The sequence below is a fragment of the Hemitrygon akajei genome, chromosome 5 (assembly GCF_048418815.1).
Source record: "Hemitrygon akajei chromosome 5, sHemAka1.3, whole genome shotgun sequence".
Taxonomy (NCBI): domain Eukaryota; kingdom Metazoa; phylum Chordata; class Chondrichthyes; order Myliobatiformes; family Dasyatidae; genus Hemitrygon; species Hemitrygon akajei.
The window spans coordinates 196,889,462-196,909,151 of NC_133128.1; the positions used below are offsets into that span (position 1 = coordinate 196,889,462).

Consider the following 19,690-nt stretch of genomic DNA (forward strand, 5'->3'; position numbering starts at 1 on the left):
TGTATATTGTAAACAGCTGCAGTCCCAGCACCGAACCTTGCGGTACCCCACTGGTTACAGCCTGCCATTCCGAAAGGGACCCGTTAATCGCTACTCTTTGTTTCCTGTCAGCCAGCCAATTTTCAATCCATGTCAGTACTCTGCCCCCAATACCATGTGCCCTAATTTTGCCCACTAATCTCCTATGTGGGACTTTATCAAAAGCATTCTGGAAGTCCAGGTACACTACATCCACTGGCTCTCCCTTGTCCATTTTCATAGTTACATCCTCAAAAAACTTCAGAAGATTAGTCAAGCATGATTTTCCCTTCATAAATCCATGCTGACTCGGACTGATCCTTCTACTGCTATCCAAATGTGTCGTAATTTCCTCTTTTATAATTGACTCCAGCATCTTTCCCACCACTGACGTCAGGCTAACCGGTCTATAATTCCCTGTTTTCTCTCTCCCTCCTTTCTTGAAAAGTGGGACAACATTAGCCACCCTCCAATCAGCAGGAACTGTTCCTGAATCTATAGAACATTGGAAAATGATTACCAATGTGTCCACAATTTCTAGAGCCACCTCTTTAAGTACCCTGGGATGCAGACCATCAGGTCCCGGGGACTTACCAGCCTTCAGACTCAATAGTCTATCCAACACCATTTCTTGCTTAATATAAATTTCATCCTTTACCCTAGTTCCTTTGGCCACTATTACATCTGGGAGTTTGTTTGTGTCTTCCCTAGTGAAGACAGATCCAAAGTACCTGTTCAACTCGTCTGCCATTTCCTTGTTCCCCATAATAAATTCACCTGTTTCTGTCTTCAATGGCCCAATTTTGGTCTTAACTATTTTTTTGCTATTCACATACCTAAAGAAGCTTTTACTATCCTCCTTTATATTATTGGCTAGTTTACCTTCGTACTTCATTTTTTTCTTGGCGTATTGCCTTTTTGTTATCTTCTGTTGCTCTTTAAAAGCTTCCCAGTCCTCCAGTTTCCCGCTCATCTTTGCTATGTTATACTTCTCTTTTATTTTTATACTGCCCTTTACTTCCCTCATCAGCATGGCCGCCCCTTACTCCCCTTAGGATCTTTCTTCCTCTTTGGAATGAACCAATCCTGCACCTTCGGCATTATTCCCAGAAATACTTGCCATTGTTGTTCCACTGTCTTCCCTGCTAGGGTATTGTTCCATTGAACTTTGGCCAGCTCCTCCCTCATCGCTCCATAGTTCCCTTTGTTCAACTGTAATACTGACACATCTGATTTTCCCTTCTTCTCAAATTGTAGGTTAAAACATATCATCTTATGGTCACTACCTCCTAATGGTTCCTTTACCTCGACGTCCCTGATCAAATCTGGTTCATTGCACAACACTAAATCTAAAATTGCCTTCTCCCTGGTAGGCTCCAGTACAAGCTGTTCTAAGAATCCATCTCGGAGGCACTCCACAAACTCCCTTTCTTGGGGTCCAGTACTATTCTGATTCTCCTAGTCTACCTGCATGTTGAATCTTCAACAGATTTGACACTGTGGCCCCTGCCCATCCCCCACATGATTCATCTGTTGTCGGCCCCCAACCAACACATACTCTACTCTCCCCTCCTACCCCTCCTCACAGCCCTCCACCCTGCTCTCATGACTACACCCCTACCCCACCTGAAACCACCACGGTGGGCTTCACAGCTGAACAGGTGAGAAGACAGCTGAAACGTCTCCACACAAGCAAGGCTGCAGGCCTGGATGGTGTCAGCCCCAGGGTGCTCAAAGCCTGTGCCCCCCAGCTATGTGGAGTACTTCACCATGTCTTCAACCTGAGCCTGAGTCTCCAGAGGGTTCCTGTGCTGTGGAAGACGTCCTGCCTCGTCCTTGTACCGAAGTCGCCGCTCCCCAGTGGCACCAATGACTACAGACCGGTGGCATTGACCTCCCACATCATGAAGACCTGGAGAGACTTGTTCTAGAGCAGCTCTGGCCTATGGTTAGGCCACACTTAGACCCCCTCCAGTTCGACTACCAGCCCCGACTAGGAGTTGAGGATACCATCGTCTACCTGCTGAACCGTGTCTACGCCCACCTGGACAAGCCAGTGAGCGCTGTGAGGGTCATGTTTTTTGACTTTTCCAGTACATTCAACACCATCCGCCCTGCTCTGCTGGGTGAGAAGCTGACAGTGATGCAGGTGGATGCTTCCCTGGTGTCATGGATTATTGATTACCTGACTGGCAGACCACAGTACGTGTGCTTGCAACACTGTGTGTCAGACAGAGTGGTCAGCAGCACTGGGGCTCCACAGGGGACTGTCCTGTCTCCCTTTCTCTTCACCATCTACACCTCGGACTTCAACTACTGCAGAGTCTTGCCATCTTCAGAAGTTTTCTGATGACCCTGCCATAGTTGGATGCATCAGCAAAGGAGATGAGGCTGAGTGCAGGACTACGGTGGGAAACTTTGTCACATGGTGTGAGCAGAATTATCTGCAGCTTAAGGTGAAAAAGACTAAGGAGCTGGTGGTGGACCTGAGGAGGGCTAAGGCACTGGTGACCCCTGTTTCCATCCAAGGGGTCAGTGTGGACATGGTGGAGGATTATAGATACCTGTGGATATGAATTGACAATAAACTGGACTGGTCAAAGAACACTGAGGCTGTCTACAAGAAGGGCCAGAGTCGTTTCCATTTCCTGAGGAGACTGTGGTCCTTTAACATCTGCCGGACGATGCTGAGGATGTTCTACGAGTCTGTGGTGGCCAGTGCTATCATGTTTGCTGTTGTGTGCTGAGGCAGCAGGCTGAGGGTAGCAGACACCAACAGAATCAACAAACTCATTCGTAAGGCCTGTGATGTTGTGGGTTGGAACTCTGACGGTGGTGTCTGAAAAGAGGATGCTGTTCAAGTTGCATGCCATCTTGGACAATGTCTCCCATCCACTCCATAATGTATTGGTTAGGCACAGGAGTACATTCAGCCAGAGACTCATTCCACTGAGATGCAACACTGAGCATCATAGGAAGTCATTCCTACCTGTGGCCATCAAACTTTACAACTCCTCGCTCAGAGTGTCAGACACCCTGAGCCAATAGGCTGGTCCTGGACTAATTTCCACTTGGCATAATTTACTTATTATTATTTAATTATTTATGCTTTTATATTGCTATATTGTCTACACTATTCTTGGTTGGTGCGACTATAACGAAACCCAATTCCCTCGGGATCAATAAAGTATGCCTGTCTGCCTGTTGGTCAGAACCTCATCACTCATCCTACCCATATCACTCGGGAGGCAACATACCATCAGGGAATCTCATTCTCGCCCACAGAACCTCCTTACTAACTAATGAATCACCAATCACCACAGTGTGCCTCTTCTTCCCCCCCCCCCCCCACCACTTCCCATAAGACCATAAGATATAGGATCAAAGTTAGGCCATTCAGCCCATCAAGTCTGCTCTGCCATTCCGTCATGGCTGATCCCGGATCCCACTCAACCCCATCCAGCTGCCTTCTCGCCATATCCTTTGATGCCCTGACCAATCCAAAAAGTATCAACTACTGCTTTAAATATACCCATGGACTTGGCCTCCTCTGCAGTCTGTGGCAGAGCATTCCACAGATCCACTACTCTCTGGCTAAAAAAATTCCTCCTCCTCTGAGGGTTGCCCCTCAATTTTGAGGCTGTGCCCTCTAGTTCTGGATACCTCCACCATAGGAAACATCCTCTTCATATTCACCCTAACTAGTCCTTTCAACATTCAGTATGTTTCCATGAGATCCCTCCACTTTCTTCTAAATTCCAGTGAGTACAGGCCCAAAGCTGCTAAACACTTCTCATGTGTTAACCCCTTCATTCCCGGAAATTCCTCTGGACTCTCTCCAATGACAACACATCCTTTCTGAGATATTGTATGGGGCCCAAAACTGTTGGCAATACTCCAAGGGCAGCCTGACATATGTCTTATAAAGCCTCAGAATTATGTCCTTGCTTTTATTTTCTATTTCCTTTGAAATAAATGCCAGCATTACATTTGCCTTCTTTACCACACACTCAACCTGTAAATTAACCTTCTGTGAGTCTTGCATAAGGACTCCTAAGTCCCTCTGCACCTCTCATGTTTGAACCTTCTCCCCATTTAGATAATAGACTGCACTATTGTTCCATTTACCAAAATGCATTATCATACATTTCCCAACACTGTATTCCATCTGCCACTGTTTTTTGCCCATTCTTCCAATTTGTCTAAGTCCTGTTGCAATCGTATGGTTTCCTCGGCACTACCTAGTCCTCCACATAGAACAATACAGCACATTACAGGCCCTTTGGCCCACAATGTTGTGCCGACCCTCAAACCCTGCCTCCCATATAACCCCTCACCTTAAATTCCTTCATATACCTGTCTAGTAGTCTCTTAAATTTCACTAGTGTATCTGCCTCCACCACTGACTCAGGCAATGCATTACATGCATCAACCGCTTGCTGAGAAAAAAACCTTCCTCTAATATCCCCCTTGAACTTTCCACCCCTTACCTTAAAGCCATGTCCTCTTGTATTGAGCAGTGGTGCCCTGGGGAAGAGGTGCTGGCTGTCCACTCTATCCATTCCTCTTAATATCTTCTGTACCTCTATTATGTCTCCTCGCATCCTCCTTCTCTCCAGAGAGTAAAGTCCTAGCTCCCGTAATCTCTGATCATAATATACACTCTCTAAACCAGGCAGCATCCTGGTAAATTTCCTCTGTACCCTTTCCAATGCTTCCACATCCTTCCTATAGTGAGGCGATCAGAACTGGACACAGTACTCCAAGCGTGGCCTAACCAGAGTTTTATAGAGCTGCATCATTACCCCGCGACTCTTAAACTCTATCCCTCGACTTATGAAAGCTAACACCCCATAAGATACATATCTTTGTATCACCCACAGACTTTGCCACAAAGCCTCACTCTGACCCTCTTAGGTCACTCCCGCCCCCTTGACAATATCCAAAGTGACATACCTGTTGTTGAGGGGGCTGGCTACAGGGGTGCTCTGTACTGGCTCCTTAACTTGTTTCCCTTTCCTGACTATCACCCATTTCCCCATGTCCTGCACCTTGAGTGTAACTACCACTCTGTATGTCCTATCTATCACCCCTCCAGGCTCCCAAATCATCCGGTTCATCCAGTTCCAACTCCTTAATGTGGATTGTTCGAAGCTGCAGCTGTCCAAGCTAATAAGCTGCCCCCTCCCCAGATAATTAGAGAGGGGCAATACATGCTTAACTCCAGTTATTCCACAGCCTGAGGATTGATCTAAAATTCCTACTTCCATAAATGCCATGCGTTCTACTTTAAAACACAGCAATATGCACCAAATCAAGTATCAGAAATGAATATATTCTGAAAGTATTTTTTCTCAGTATTACATGTACAGTTTGCCTGCTGCTGAAACATTTGTTATACTACTGGATAAATAGTAAATTATTAAACCAATATTTTTAGCTTTTCCCCAAAATGTTAAGATTTCAATTGAAGTGTCTCAACCTGGAATACACATAAATAAAATAACCATAAAAAGAGAAAATCTGCAGATGCTGGAAATCAAAGTAATGCACACAAAATGCTGGAGGAACTCAGCAGGCAGCATCGAGAAACGAGTAAACAGTCGACGTTTTGGCCTGATGAAGGGTCTTGGCCTGAAACGTTGACTGTTTCCTCTTTTTCACTGATGGTGCCTGATCTGCTGAGTTCCTCCAGCATTTTGTGTGTATTATAATTATATAACCATGACCGTTTATTGTTATAAATTAGTCAATGATGCCCAGTATGTGCCAGTGTAATCTTACCTTTGTCAATGCTACCACATCAAAGCCAAAATGGAAACCAAGGGAACAACCAGATTTTGATCACCGACATAGCTCCTGGAATTTACAGAGATCAAGCTTGTGGCTTCGGAATGACTGATAAATGTAAAGTTACGTGCTGAACTCTTTCTACATCCGGAACACAAGCTGCACACCTGCCTCCTGAGGACTTGGTAATCTACTTGCTGGTTTAGAGTTTACACTTACAGTTTGGTTGCTAGTAGCAACTTTTGATCTCACTGAAACCAAAGACAGCTTTTACAGAGCAACAGGACAAAATTCCTAACAGTTTAAGTCATTTTGTGGGGAGCTTTACGATGGTAACACGAGATAGATAACACAATGTAGCATTTACACATGAAATGTAATGGGGGAACAGAAAGGGTGAACACAATCAGGCTTTTCCCCATTGAGCTTGAGTGAAACTAGAACTAGAGGTCATAAGGATGAAAAATGAAATATTTAAGGGTAACTTCTTCACTAAGAGGTTGGTGAGAGCTTGGAACAAGTTATGGGCAGATGTGGGTTTGATTACAACATCAAAGAGAAGTTTGGATAAGTACAGGGATGGGAGGGGTACAGAGGGCTATGGTCCAGATGCAGATCGATGGAAATAGGCAGCTTAACAGTTTAGAATGGACTGCATGGGCCTCCTTCTGTGACGTACGGCTTTACGACTCTAAGATGAACGTTGTGCTTATGTCCCATCAGACCATAAGACATAAGAACAAAATTAGGTCTTTCAGCCCATTGAGTCTACTCTAGCATTCTGTCATGGCTGATCCTGGATCCCACTCAACCCCATACACCTGCCTTCTCACAATATCATTTTAGGTCCTGACTGATAGGAAACAATCAAGTTCCACCTCAAATATACACATGGACTTGGCCTCCACCGCAGTCTGTGGCAGAGAATTCCACAGATTCACTACTCATTGGCTAAAAACATTCCTCCTTACCTCTGTTCAAAAGGGTCAACCCTCAATTTTGTGTCTGTGCCCTCTGGTTCCCAATATACCTAACAAAGAAAAAATCCTCTCCACATCTGCTCTATCTAGTCATTTCAACATTTGGTAGGTTTCAAAGAGATTAGCTGCATTCTTCTGAATTACAGTGAGTATAGGCCCAAAGCTGCCAAACAATCCTTCAATCCCGGATTCACCTTCGTGAACCTTGTGTACCTCATTAACCACCATCCTCGTATCCTGGGGATGGGACGGTGTACATTCCTGTCCCAGTGAGGAAACGGTGTTCGTCTCTGTCCCAGCAAGGGGATGGCGTGTGTCTCTGTCCTGGGCAGGGGATGGTGTGCGTCTCCATCCCGGGCAGGGGATGGTGTGGAGGGGATGGCATGTGTCTCCATCCCGGGGAGGGGACGGTGTGCGTCTTCGTCCCGGGGTAGGGATGGCGTGTGTGTGTGTCCCGGGGAAGTGTTACAGTCTGTATCTCTCTGTCCTGGTGAGGGTAGTGAGGAAGGTTGTCTCTCTATCTCGGGGTGTGAGGGGATGTGAAGTGTTGTCTCTGTCCGGATGAGGCAGAAGGACGCATTGTCTCTCTGTCCGGGTGGGGAAGGATGTGTTGTCTCTGTCCCCAGGGGGGTGGTGTGTGGACGTGTTGTTTCTCTGTCCCAGTGGATAGAGGGGTATGTGTTGTCCCTCCGTCCCGAGGTGAGGGCAAATGCATGTGTTGTCTTACCATCCCAGCGGGTGAAGGGTGATGTGTTTTAAAGAGCAAAGACGAGGAAATCTGCAGATGCTGGAAATTCAAACAACATACACAAAATGCTGGTGGAACACAGCAGGCCAGGCAGCATCTATAGGGAGAAGCACTGTCGACGTTTCAGGTCCTGATGAAGGGTTTCTGCCCGAAATGTCGACAGTGCTTCTCCTTATAGATGCTGCCTGGCCTGCTGTGTTCCACCAGCACTTTGTGTGGGTTGGGTGATGTGTTGTCTCTCTGTCCTGTGGGAGGGGGAAGCTTTGTCTCTCTGTCCTTGGGGGTGGCAAACATGTTGATCTCCCTCTGTCCCGTTGGGGGGGAACGTGTTGTCTCTCTCTCTCTGTCCCGGGGGTGGGGAATGTATTTGATTCTCTCTGTCCTGGGGGGGCAGGAACGTGTTGAATCTCTCTCTGTCCCGGGAGGAGGAACTTGTCTCTCTCTGTCCTGGGGGGGGGGGGGAGAAATGTGTTGTCTCACTCTGTCCTGGTGGTGTGTGACGTGTTGACACTCTGTGTCCCAGGAGGGGAAACATACTGACTCTCTCTCTGTCCCGGGGGGGAGTACATGTTGTCTCTCTCTGTCCCAGTTGGGGGGAAACATGTTGTCTCTCTCTCTGTCCCAGGAGGGGGAACGTGTTGTCTCTCGGTCCCGGTGGGGTGTGACGTGTTGACATTCTCTCTGTCCCGGGAGGGGGTATCGTGTTGTCTCTCTGTCCTGGGGGGGGGTGTCATGTTGACTCTGTCTCTGTCCCTGGGGGGGAAATGTGTTGATTCTCTCTCTGTCCCAGGAGGGGGAAATGTGTTGATTCTCTCTCTGTCCCAGGAGGGGGAACGTGTTGTCTCTTGGTCCCGGTGGGGTGTGACGTGTTGACATTCTCTCTGTCCCAGGAGGGGGTATCGTGTTGTCTCTCTGTCCTGAGGGGGGTGTCATGTTGACTCTGTCTCTGTCCCTGGGGGGGAAATGTGTTGACTCTCTCTCTGTCCCAGGAGGGGGAATGTGTTGTCTCTCTCCGTCCTGGGGGCGGGAACATGTTGACTCTCTCTCTGTCCCGGGAGGAAGAACTTGTCTCTCTCTGTCCTGGGGGGGGGGGGAGAAATGTGTTGTCTCACTCTGTCCTGGTGGCGTGTGATGTGTTGACACTCTGTGTCCCGGGAGGGGAAACATACTGACTCTCTCTCTGTCCCGGGGTGGGGGGAGTACATGTTGTCTCTCTCTGTCCCGGTGAGGTGTGACGTGTTGACACTCTGTGACCCGGGAGGGGTAACATATTGACTCTCTCTCTGTCCCGGGGGGGGGGAACGTGTTGTCTCTCTCTGTCCCGGTGGGGTGTGACATGTTGACATTCTCTGTGTCCCGGGAGGGGGAACATGTTGATTCTCTCTCTGTCCCAGAGGGAAACGTGTTGACATTCTCTCTATCCCGGCGGGGTGGGGGAATGTGTTGTCACTCTGTCCCGGGGGGGGGGGGGGTGTCATGTTGAGTCTGTCTCTGTCCCGGGGGGGGGGGGGGTTGGATGTGTTGACAATCTCTCTGTCCGGGGGGGCGGAATGTGTTGTCTCTCTGTCCCAAAGGGGGGGGGGGGGGTGACGTGTTGACTCACTCTCTGTCCTGGTGGGTGCATCGTGTTAACGGTCTCTCTGTCCCGGGGGGGGGGGGGGGGTGACGTGTTGACTCACTCTCTGTCCTGGTGGGTGCATCGTGTTAACGGTCTCTCTGTCCCGGGGGGGAGAAACGTGTTGACTCTCTCTCTGTCTGGGAGGAAATGTGCTGTCTCTCTCTGTATGGGAGGGGGGGGTGTCGTGTTGACTCACTCTCTGTCCTAGTGGGGGTGTTGTGTTGATGGTCTCTCTGTCCCGGGGGGGGGGGGGGGGAATGTGTTGACTCTCTCTCTGTCCCGGGGGTGGGGGGGGGGGGAATGTGTTGACTCTCTCTCTGTCCCGGGGGTGGGGGGGGGAATGTGTTGACTCTCTCTCTGTCCCGGGGGTGGGGGGGGGGAACGTGTTGTCTCCCTCTCTGTCCCGGGGGGGGGGAATGTGTTGACTCTCTCTCTGTCCCGGGGGTGGGGGGGGGGGAACGTGTTGTCTCCCTCTCTGTCCCGGGGCGGAAACGTGTTGTCTCACTCTCTGTCCCGGGGGGGGGGGGGAATGTGTTGTCTCTCTGTCCCGGGGGAGGGGGGGAATGTGTTGTTGTCTCTCTTTTTGTCCCAGTCGGGGTATTGTGTTGACGGTTTCTCTGTCCGGCTGGGGGGCGCGACGTGTTGACGGTCTCCCCATCCCGGGGCGGGGTTTGACGTGATGACGTTTTCTCGGCTGGATACGCTGACGGGAGGAGGCGGCTCTATTACCCACAATCCATCGGAACCAAACAGACAGACTCCAAGATGGCGGCGGACAGTGACGTAAGGATTACTTTTTTCCTGTTTAAATACAGTTTATCATTGAAATTTCCGAATTAAAGAGCGTTTATGTTCGTTCACGCCTCTACTTTTATTTCATTAATGCTGACAGCCGGAGTCAGATGTGTTTGAAATCACGGACTTTACGACGGCTTCGGAATGGGAGAGGTAGGAGCTTTCGCCCGCGTCCCTGGGAAGCCGGCGCTCCCGGCTCCCCCCACTCCCACATCTTCTCTCTGGAACCCTGTGTTGCTTGCAAATTGATTTGTTTTGCTTACCAGTTTGGCTTAACTGTGCTGCACAGGTAGCAGTTTCGTGGGACCTGCGAGCAAATATTAGACTTTTGGGGACTAGTAATCATGTTTTTTTTCAAATTTTGTTTTACTTTAGTAATCTTGAAGCCATGAGATTTACATGCTTTTGAAGTTATTAAAATGTTTCATAATTCGTTCGTTGTATTTTTGACGCAAAGTTCTCCTTGCAGTTTCCAAAGGAGTACCCTTGATGTATTTCCGTATTAAATGAGTCAACATATCTGCTAATTATTAGAAGTCAAAAATGCATTTTTTGTATATTTCTGTTGGGTGCTTGAATCTGAAAATGAATCCGTGTGCCCAGTTAGATGTTTGTATATCAAGTAAGATTAGGAAATGCAATGATTTCATATTTTTGTAAATTGTTTTCATTTCTGAAAACGGAGTATTCAAGACTACAAGGCTTCGTTTCTTGTAATTGATATTGAAGAGGGAAGAAAGAAAATTTAATCTCAAGTGAAAATTTGCAGATGCTGGAAATCTGAGCAACACACAAAATGCTGGAGGAACTCAGCAGGTCAGGCAGCATCTATGGAAAAGAGTACAGTCAACATTTCAGGCCGAAATCCTGCAGCAAAAAATGGAGAAAAAGTGTGAGTAGTAGATTTTTAAAAATCGGGTGAAGGGAGTGAGAACCACCAGGTGATAGGTGAAACTTGGAACAGGAGGTATAAAGTAAACAGCAGGGAAGTTGATTGGTGAAAGAGAGGAAAGGCCATGGAAGAAAGAAAAAAGGGGGGAGGAGCACCAGAGGGAGGTGATGGACGGACAGGAGATGAGTTGAGAGAAGGAAAAGGGGATATGAAATGAACAAAGTTGGGGGGGGTGGTGGTTGGGAAGCATTACCGGTTTGAGATGTTCATGCAATCAGGTTGGAGACTGCCCAAACGGAATATAAAGTTTTCTTCCTCCAACTTAAGTGTGGCCTCATCACATCAAGGAGGCCATGGATGGACATATCGGAATAGGAAGTGGAATCAAGAAGGGTGGCCACTGGTCGATAGACTTGTTCTGGCAGATGGAGTATATGCTCGGCGAAGCGCTGTCCCAATCTATGTCGGCATCTACACTCTGTCCTGTAGAACAGACAGGATCTCCCAGTAGCCACCCATTTTAATTCCACTTCCCATTCCCATTCCAATATATCTGTCCATGGCCGCCTCTACTGTCGTGATGAGACCACACTTGGGTTGGAGGAACAACACCTTGTATTCCCTTTGGGTAGCCTCCAACCTGATGGGATGAACATCAATTTCTCAAACTTACGATAATGCCCCACCCACCTTCTTTACATCCCATCCCCTTTTCCCTCTCTCACCTCATCTCCTTGCCTGCCCATCGCCTCCCTCTGGTGCTCCTTCCCCTTTTTTCTTTCTTCCATGGCCTTCTGTCTCTTTCACTCTTCCCAGCTCTTTACTTTATCCATCCCCCTCCAGATTTCACCTATCACCTGGTGGTTCTCTGCCCCCTCACCTCACCTTTTTTCTCCAGTCTGTTGAAGGCTTTCGACTCGAAACGTCAACTGTACTTTTTCCCATTAATGCTGCTTGACTGAGTTTCTCCAGCATTTTGTATGTGTTGCAAAGAAAATTTAATGAGGGTTTTGCTTTGTTATAAAAATGATGAACAATTAACTTTTGTACTGACATTTTATAGAAAGCATCACTTTGAATAGCTGGATGGAAAGAAGATATTTTTGTATCTGGACATTAATATATATTTTTACTAGCTATAGTGAATGTAATTGCATCAATATGTTGGGCCCAGGTTAGATCTTAAGAGCAGCTGACAGCCAGGAACTTGGAACTGCTCACCCTTTCCACTGCTGATGAGGACTGGTATGTGTTCCCTTGACTTCCTTGTCTTAAGTCCGGCCACAATCAATTACTTGGTCTTACTGACACTGAGTGCAAGGTTGTTGTGCTATCACTGCAGCTGATCTCTCACTCCTTCCTTTTCTCCTCCTTGTCATCTAAAATTCTGCCAATAGTTGTGTCATTGGCAAAATTGTGAGTTGTGCCTAGCCACAGTATTAGGTGTAGAGAGAATAGAGCAGGTATGACTTAATAATTTATATGTATTTACTTTTGTGTTTTGACAAGTAAAGTTTTTAGTGCTACACTACCTTCAAAAGATTGTCTCAATCACAACTAATTTTATTGCATTCCTGAAAATAGAGGGCATGCAATGATGCAGTAGTTAAATTACTGGAGTATTAATTCAGAGAACTGGGCTAACAATTCAGACCTTGCATTCACACTGCACAGGGAATCTAAAGTCAACAAAATGTAATTTGTTTTTAAAAGATGGTGATCACAAAACTAACCAGCTATAATCAGCAAGTCGCTTGATAGCGATGGAGCTAAACTTATTTCAGGCAATTGTGTTGTCACGTGAACTTGATGTGTACCGTTAGACAGTTCATGGTTCAAAAAATGTGCTGGAGATAGTCTCGGATGTTTTTATTGTGACCGCAAGACTCTGTTGGACATTGGTAATGTTAGAACACGAAGTCTGGTTTACTGGTTCCTTGGCGAGGCCAACAGTGGGGGAACTGTATTGCCTTGGTGGTAGCGAGGACTAGGTTGAAAATCTAGTCAAGAAGAAAAGAAAAGCTTATAAAAGGTTCAAAAAACTAGGTAATTATAGAGATCTAGAAGATTATAGGGCTAGCAGGAATGAGTTTAACAGCAGTTATCATAGGTGACTTTAATTTGCAGATATATTGGGTGAATCTGTTGGTTGAGGCGGTCTTGAGGAGGACTTCATAGAATGCATCCGTGATGTCTTTCTCGAACAGCATGTTACTGAACCCACAGGAGAACGTACTATCTTAGATCTGGCCCTTTTGAATGAAACAGTAAAATTAGTGATTTTGTAATTATAACCATATAAAAATTACAGCACGGAAGCAGGCCATCTCGGCCCTTCTAGTCCATGTCGAATGCGTACTCTCACCTAGTCCCACCTACCTGCACTCAGCCCAGAATCCTCCATTCCTTTCCTGTCCATATAACTATCCAATTTTTTTTTAAGATGACAAAATTGAACCTGCCTCTACCACTTCTACTGGGAGCTTGTTCCACACAGCTACCAATCTCTGAGTAGATTTCCCCTGGTGTTACCCCTAAACTTTTGCCTCTTAACTCTCAACTCATGTCCTCTTGTTTGAATCTCCCCTACTCGCAATGGAAAAAACCTATCCACATCAACTCTATCTATCCCCCTCATAATTTTAAATACCTCTATCAAGTCCCCCCTCAACCTTCTACGCTCCAAAGAATAAAGACCTAACTTGTTCAACCTTTCGCTGTAACTTAGGTGCTGAAACCCAGTTAACATTCTGGTAAATCTCCTCTGTACTCTCTCTATTTTGTTGACAATTTTCCTATAATTCGGTGACCAGAACTGTACACAATACCCCAAATTTGGCCTCACCAATGCCTTGTACAATTTTAACATTACATCCCAACTCCTAAACTCATTACTCTGATTTGTAAAGGCCAGCATACCAAATGCTTTCTTCACCACCCTATCCACATGAGATTCCACCTTCTGGGAACTATGCTCCATTATTCCTAGACCACTCTGTTCTACTGCATTCCTCAATGCCCAACCATTTACCATGTATGTCCTATTTTGATTAGTCCTACCAAAATGTAGCAACTCACAATTATCAGCATTAAACTCCATCTGCCATCTTTCAGCCCACTCTTCTAACTGGCCTAAATATCTCTGTAAGCTTTGAAAACCTACTTCATTATCCACAACGTCACCTATCTTAGTATTTATATTGGATTTTTTAAAGATTTTATATAATGTAAAAACAATCAGCATTGTAGACATGTTCTGGTGTTAGACTTTCATCAGTGACTATCTTTGCAAACTCATCAATGTATTTCTTTGCTTATTCATGATGAGCAAATGCTTTATCAGCACATCTTTAAAAATTTAATGCCATGCCTTTTCTTAAATTTCTGCAACCAGCCTGATGAATATTCACAATTACCTTCAATTTTCAGTTTGTCATGCTAGTTCTTTGTTTCTTTCATGTTCAGCATATCATTGAGAGACATATGTTCATTCTGATGATGAATGCACTCTTTCAAAATACAATCAAGATCTTCATTTTTTGCTTTATGCAGTGTTTTTCTATTTTTCATTCAGAATGCTGTTGCTCACTTTTATTTGTGTGGTTTGTGTTTCTTTTCTCTTTCTCTGTGCATTGGGTGATAATCTTTATTAGGTTCTTCCAGGTTTCTTGCTTTGTGGCTGTCTGCAAGCAGACAAATCTCAAGGTTGTATAATTGATACATTTTTTCAATAATACATGTACTTTGAATCTTTGAATTAACTTCTGTTCATTACATATGTGAGGCCACCTCTCAGAACTGTCTGTGATGATGTCTGCGCATCACTTGGAACCTTCCCAGCACCTTGTAGAGTTTTCCATTTGTGATGTCGTGTCAGCAAAAAAAATTTTTGGATTTCAGAGGTTTTTGGATTTGGGCTTTTAGGGTAAGGTGTACTCAACCTTCAGTAAATGCTGCTGTCTTTGAAGCATTATTTCTAGCCTGTAAAATGTGTATAATGCGAGGTGACAAGGTGATTTGTGTTAGAATAACATTTTGTTGAATGCTTGTTATATAATTGATTTATTTAAGGATCAGTAGCAGTTCAAAGAATCATATAATTTTACAGTGCTGTAAGATACTACTCAACCCATCATGTCTGTGCCTATAAAAGGTGTTACATTGGAGTTTTTAAGTTTATCTATTATTTCTCATTTTCCTACCTCTAGATTCATGTCAAAAATTGAGGAAGTGCTGAATGATTGGAAACTGATTGGAAGAACTGCAAGCAAACCTTTGGAAAAGGTCTGTTTTTGTTGCATTGTCATAGTTAACTGGTATTTGAAATTTGTCAAGAAATTATATCAGTGATAATTGAAAATTAATTTTATTAATGTCATTGTGGGTTCTTGTTAAGTGTGTTTGCTCTACAGATATCTTGATGTGTATTTATGTCTGGCTATAAATATGTGAAGTATCTCATCATGAGTAATGAAGAGAGAGAAAATCCCACCATTGGAATAATTGTCACATCTCTGCTGGTATTTTCAACCTCTGGGGTTTACAATTTTTGGCAGGAATATATTGTAAACTTAAATCAATTGTAGTGCTTTTGTATATTATTGCTCTGTACTGCTAGTTATTGTACCTTGTGAATTTACAGGGTGAATTAACCTCTGGAGTGTGGGAGGAGAAGTCTGATGAGATTTCTTTCGCAGATTATAAATTCACTATAACACATCATTACCTCAAACAAGAATCGTCGGTAGATAAGGACATAAAAGAAGTGTCAAAAGAAGGTATGACTAGTCACCTGAGCTGACTGCATTTATACACCCACTGACTGGAAATCTGACCCATTTAAACCCTTTAATTAACTAGAATAAATGTATCCACCTTTAAATAAACTTGTAGAAGTAGAGCGTCTAGGTTCCAATACTGTTCCAATTCCAATACAAAGTTTTTAGCTTTGTTGGGGTGGATTTTGTAAGTTGGTTTCCATCTCTGTTTTGTTCTTTTCAGTTGGGAAAATTAGTTTCTTCCTCATGCTGTTTTATGTATTCTGTAATTTTGTAAATTGCAATTTTATTTCAATAGATGTTCTTCCTGAAGCAATGCAGGATTTGCTATCCATGAACAATGATTTTCCACCCAGAGCCCATTGTCTGGTCAGATGGTAGGCATATTCTTGATGCTATTTATTATGGGTAGACAATTAGATTTTAATACAAAACTGATACTATGTATGTTTATGAAGTTGTCTCTGGTGAGGAGTCAGCAAAGTCTTGTATCGAAGTATATGTAGAACTTGCATCCATATGTCAATGAAAAGAGCTTTGATGCCGCAAAAACATCTACCATTATTTTTCTGGGAAATTACTTAAATTTAGGAGTGTGAAAGTCTTTTCTAAAATTATTTATTAAAGAACAGGAAAAGCTAAAGTACGTATTCCATGCAAAATATATGTCATGTGCATTAGCCTTTCCTACATACTTTAATTATCATGAGTTATTGTTATTGAAGTGTTTTTAGTGGTGTCCCAGACTAAGACTAATGTTTTTCATTTAGAATGCTTCCAGACTGAGGTTAAGTGATTTTGCTACTATAAAAGCTTGAGAGAACAAAGAAAACTTTCCAAAACAGAAAAGCTGGCAAAGTTCTATATGAGTAGACAATGCTGTGTCGTTATACTTCCAGTAGGATGGCGGTGTGTTTGGATTGAGCGGCTTCTATGAGACGAATCAAAAGTGTAATCGTCCTTTTTAAATTTTTTTTTTATCATTGCAAGATCCTGCTGAACTTTAAGAACTTAAGGTTCTGCAGGTCTACCCGATCAGTGAATTGCTTGTTGACAGAGGAGCTGGACTTGCTGCAGATCATGTTGCTGCCTGTGACAGAGTGGGTAGGCGAAGATGTACAGTCTAATAGCGAGTGATTGTCATAGTTGCATTTCTTGTGGCCGCAGGACCCTGTTGGACATTGTTAATGTGGAATGCTGGAAGGATAATTCACTGGTTCATTGGCAAGCAGAAGAGGAAGACTAAGTTTCAAGCTGTGGCTTAGTTGCCTGCTGACAACTGCCCAAGAGAGAGACATAGAAGTCGGTACACTGCACCAAAATGCAGGAGGTTGGATGGCATGGTGTACACGCTGGAGTTGGTGTTGTCCTCTGGTGTTTGCTTGGCAGAAGACAAGCCATATTGTGTTCGACTGCAGACTGCTGCCACATTCATGGACTCACGAGCTTGGACTGTAGTTTTTAGTGTGACTGTATTTTACTAATTTATTATGTGCAATGATCCAGAACTGGCTTGCCCACAGAAGGCAACAAGTGGTTGTAGACGGGTCATATTCTGCATGGAGGTCAGTGACCAGTGGTGTGCCTCAGGGATCTGTTCTGGGACCCTTACTCTTCGTGATTTTTATAAATGACCTGGAGAGGAAGTGAAGGGATGGGTTAGTAAGTTTGCTGATGACACAAAGGTTGGAGGTGTTGTGGATACTGTGGAGGGCTGTCAGAGGTTACAGTGGGACATTGATAGGATACAAAACTGGGCTGAGAAGTGGCAGATGGAGTTCAACCCAGGTAAGTGTGAGGTGGTTCATTTTGGTAGGTCAAATATGATGGCAGAATATAGTATTAGTGGTAAGACTCTTGTCAGTGTGGAGGATCTTGGGGTCCAAGTCCGTAGGACACTCAAAGCAGCTGCGCAGGTTGACTCTGTGGTTAAGAAGGCATACAGTGTATTGGCCTTCCTCAATTGTGGAATTGAATTTAGGTGCTGTGAGGTAATGTTGCAGCTATATAGGACCCTGGTCAGACCCCACTTGGAGTATTGTTCTCAGTTCCAGTTGCCTCACTACAGGAGGAATGTGGAAACCATAGAAAGGGTGCAGAGGAGAGTTACAAGGATGTTGCCTGGATTGGGGAGCATGCTTTATGAAAACAGGTTGAGTGAACTCAGTCTTTTCTCCTTGGAGTGACGGAGGATGGTAGGTGACCTGACAGAGGTGTATAAAATGATGAGAGGCATTGATCATCTGGATAGTCAGAGGCTTTTTCCCAGGGCTGAAATGCTTGCCACAACAGGGTACAGGTTTAAGGTGCTGGGGACTAGGTACAGAGGAGATGTCAGGGGTAAGTTGTTTTACTCAGAGAGTGGTGAGTGCGTGGAATGGGCTGCCGGCGATGGTGGTGGAGGCGGATATGATAGGGTCTTTTAAGAGACTTTTGGATGGACCTTAGCAAAATAGAGGGCTATGGGTAAGCCTAGTAATTTCTAAGCTAGGAACATGTTCAGCACAACTTTTTGGGCTGAAGGGCCTGCATTGTGTTGTAGGTTTTCTATGTTTCTATGCTAGTAACTTCCCTGTAATTCCATGGGCTCTTATCTTGCTAAGTAGCCTCATGTTTGGTGCCTTGTCAAAGACCTTCTGAAAATCCAAGCACAGGTTTCCCCCACTGTTCAAAGGTAGAGCGTTCCTATGAAATGGTTCGTAAGCTGGAATGTCGTAAAGTGAAGAAGCAATTACCATTTATTTATATGGGAAAAATTTGTGAGAGTTCACAGACCCAAAGAATAACCTACCAATCATGCCAAATAACACACAAAACCTAAAATAGCAGTAACATATAATAAAAGCAGGAATGATCTGATAAATACGCAGCTTATATAAAGTAGGAATACTTTTCTGCAATTATTGCAGCACTGTCCACCATAGCGAAAATCTCATGCAAGCACTCTTGGCAGAAACACACGGCGCAAGCGCTCTCGGCAGAAGCACTCTTTCCAGTAACCTAAAATACACAGCCAATATAAAGTAGAAATAATGTATGTCCAGTGTAGTTTCATTTACAGGAATTAGGAAGACAGTGAGCACACTAATGATGGTGTGTTAGGCTAAGTTGTCGGAGGTTGGGGTGGTGGGAGGTCGAGGAGACCAGGGTGTCATCTCATCGTTGTCTGTTTTCATTAGGGCAAGCAGGTCACCACCTTCTATGTCTGACTGCCTCGATGTCGAAGGTTGAGTTTCGTCGTCTGCTGTGGCTGAAGTGGAAGGCTTGAAAAACGACGCTTGACTATTAGCCTCAAGCATTTTTCTATCATACAGTTCTTTGTAAGCACTCAAACCATCCTGCAAATATGCCCTAAACCTACGTACTCTTTCAAAATTAAAGTTGTTCTTTTCTGCAATCATTGCAGCGTTGTCAATTGCAGCGAAAATTTCACGCAATTGCTTCACGTTCAGTTCCTGGGCGACTTCACTTTCGGGCCGTTCACTACTGCGTTCAGTTTCAATTGTTATCTTTTCCTCTTCATCAGCTCTTCATCTGTCAGTTCTTGGTCATGGGATGCAAAAACCTCTTCAACATCATCTTCGTCAACTTACACAAACCCGTCGCCAAACTCACTATATCCTTGCTTCGTTCACCACGATCAAAACGCTTTATTATGTCTAGTTTTACGCTGTGTAGCACCCTTACGCGCTCTTTTAGGCTTTTCCGATACCTTAGAACTCATCTTGCTAACCGATGCCCAAAATAAATCGTCATAAAACACAGATGCTCACAGGCACGTGTTTAAGCATTGCTGGCTAGAATGCAGTTCTGTGGGAGGAGCTTGGCTGCTCGTGGCGTGCGCTGCCTTTTTCGTAACAGTGAAAACACCTTCTGTTAGCGAAAACAGGTAAGTAATGTAGGTCTTTCGTAACAGCGAGATGTCGTAAAGCGAAAGTTCGAAAAACAGAGGACACCTGTACACCACAGCTACTGCATCTCCTTTGTCTACCCTGCTTGTAATTTCCTCAAAAAATTGCAGTAGGTTAGTCAGGCAGGATATTCCTTTCAGGAAACCATGCTGGCTTTGGC

At 44.8% G+C, this 19,690-nt stretch overlaps 2 protein-coding genes across 3 annotated transcripts in view; one reads left to right on the plus strand and one right to left on the minus strand.

The window, feature by feature from the left end:
- map3k19 (mitogen-activated protein kinase kinase kinase 19) overlaps nucleotides 1–5,849 on the minus strand; it is a 62,587-nt gene extending 56,738 nt beyond the window's left edge. Inside the window, exon 1 of the mRNA XM_073047606.1 lies at nucleotides 5,803–5,849. The gene's annotated coding sequence lies outside the window, so the exon portion shown is untranslated. The remainder of the gene's footprint in view (nucleotides 1–5,802) is intronic.
- A 3,892-nt stretch (nucleotides 5,850–9,741) lies between these two features.
- LOC140728614 (rab3 GTPase-activating protein catalytic subunit-like) lies at nucleotides 9,742–19,016 on the plus strand. Of its 2 annotated transcripts, XM_073047613.1 has the most exons (6): nucleotides 9,742–9,937; nucleotides 10,047–10,102; nucleotides 15,050–15,125; nucleotides 15,484–15,619; nucleotides 15,918–15,996; nucleotides 18,799–19,016. In XM_073047613.1, the coding sequence occupies exons 1-6, from the start codon at nucleotides 9,920–9,922 to the stop codon at nucleotides 18,848–18,850; spliced, it is 417 nt and encodes a 138-aa protein (XP_072903714.1). In that variant the 5' UTR covers nucleotides 9,742–9,919; the 3' UTR covers nucleotides 18,851–19,016. The 2 variants fall into 2 exon arrangements, with proteins under 2 accessions (XP_072903714.1, XP_072903715.1); XM_073047614.1 differs by lacking the exons at nucleotides 9,742–9,937; nucleotides 10,047–10,102 and adding an exon at nucleotides 10,700–10,841.
- The last annotated feature ends 674 nt before the right edge of the window (nucleotides 19,017–19,690 follow it).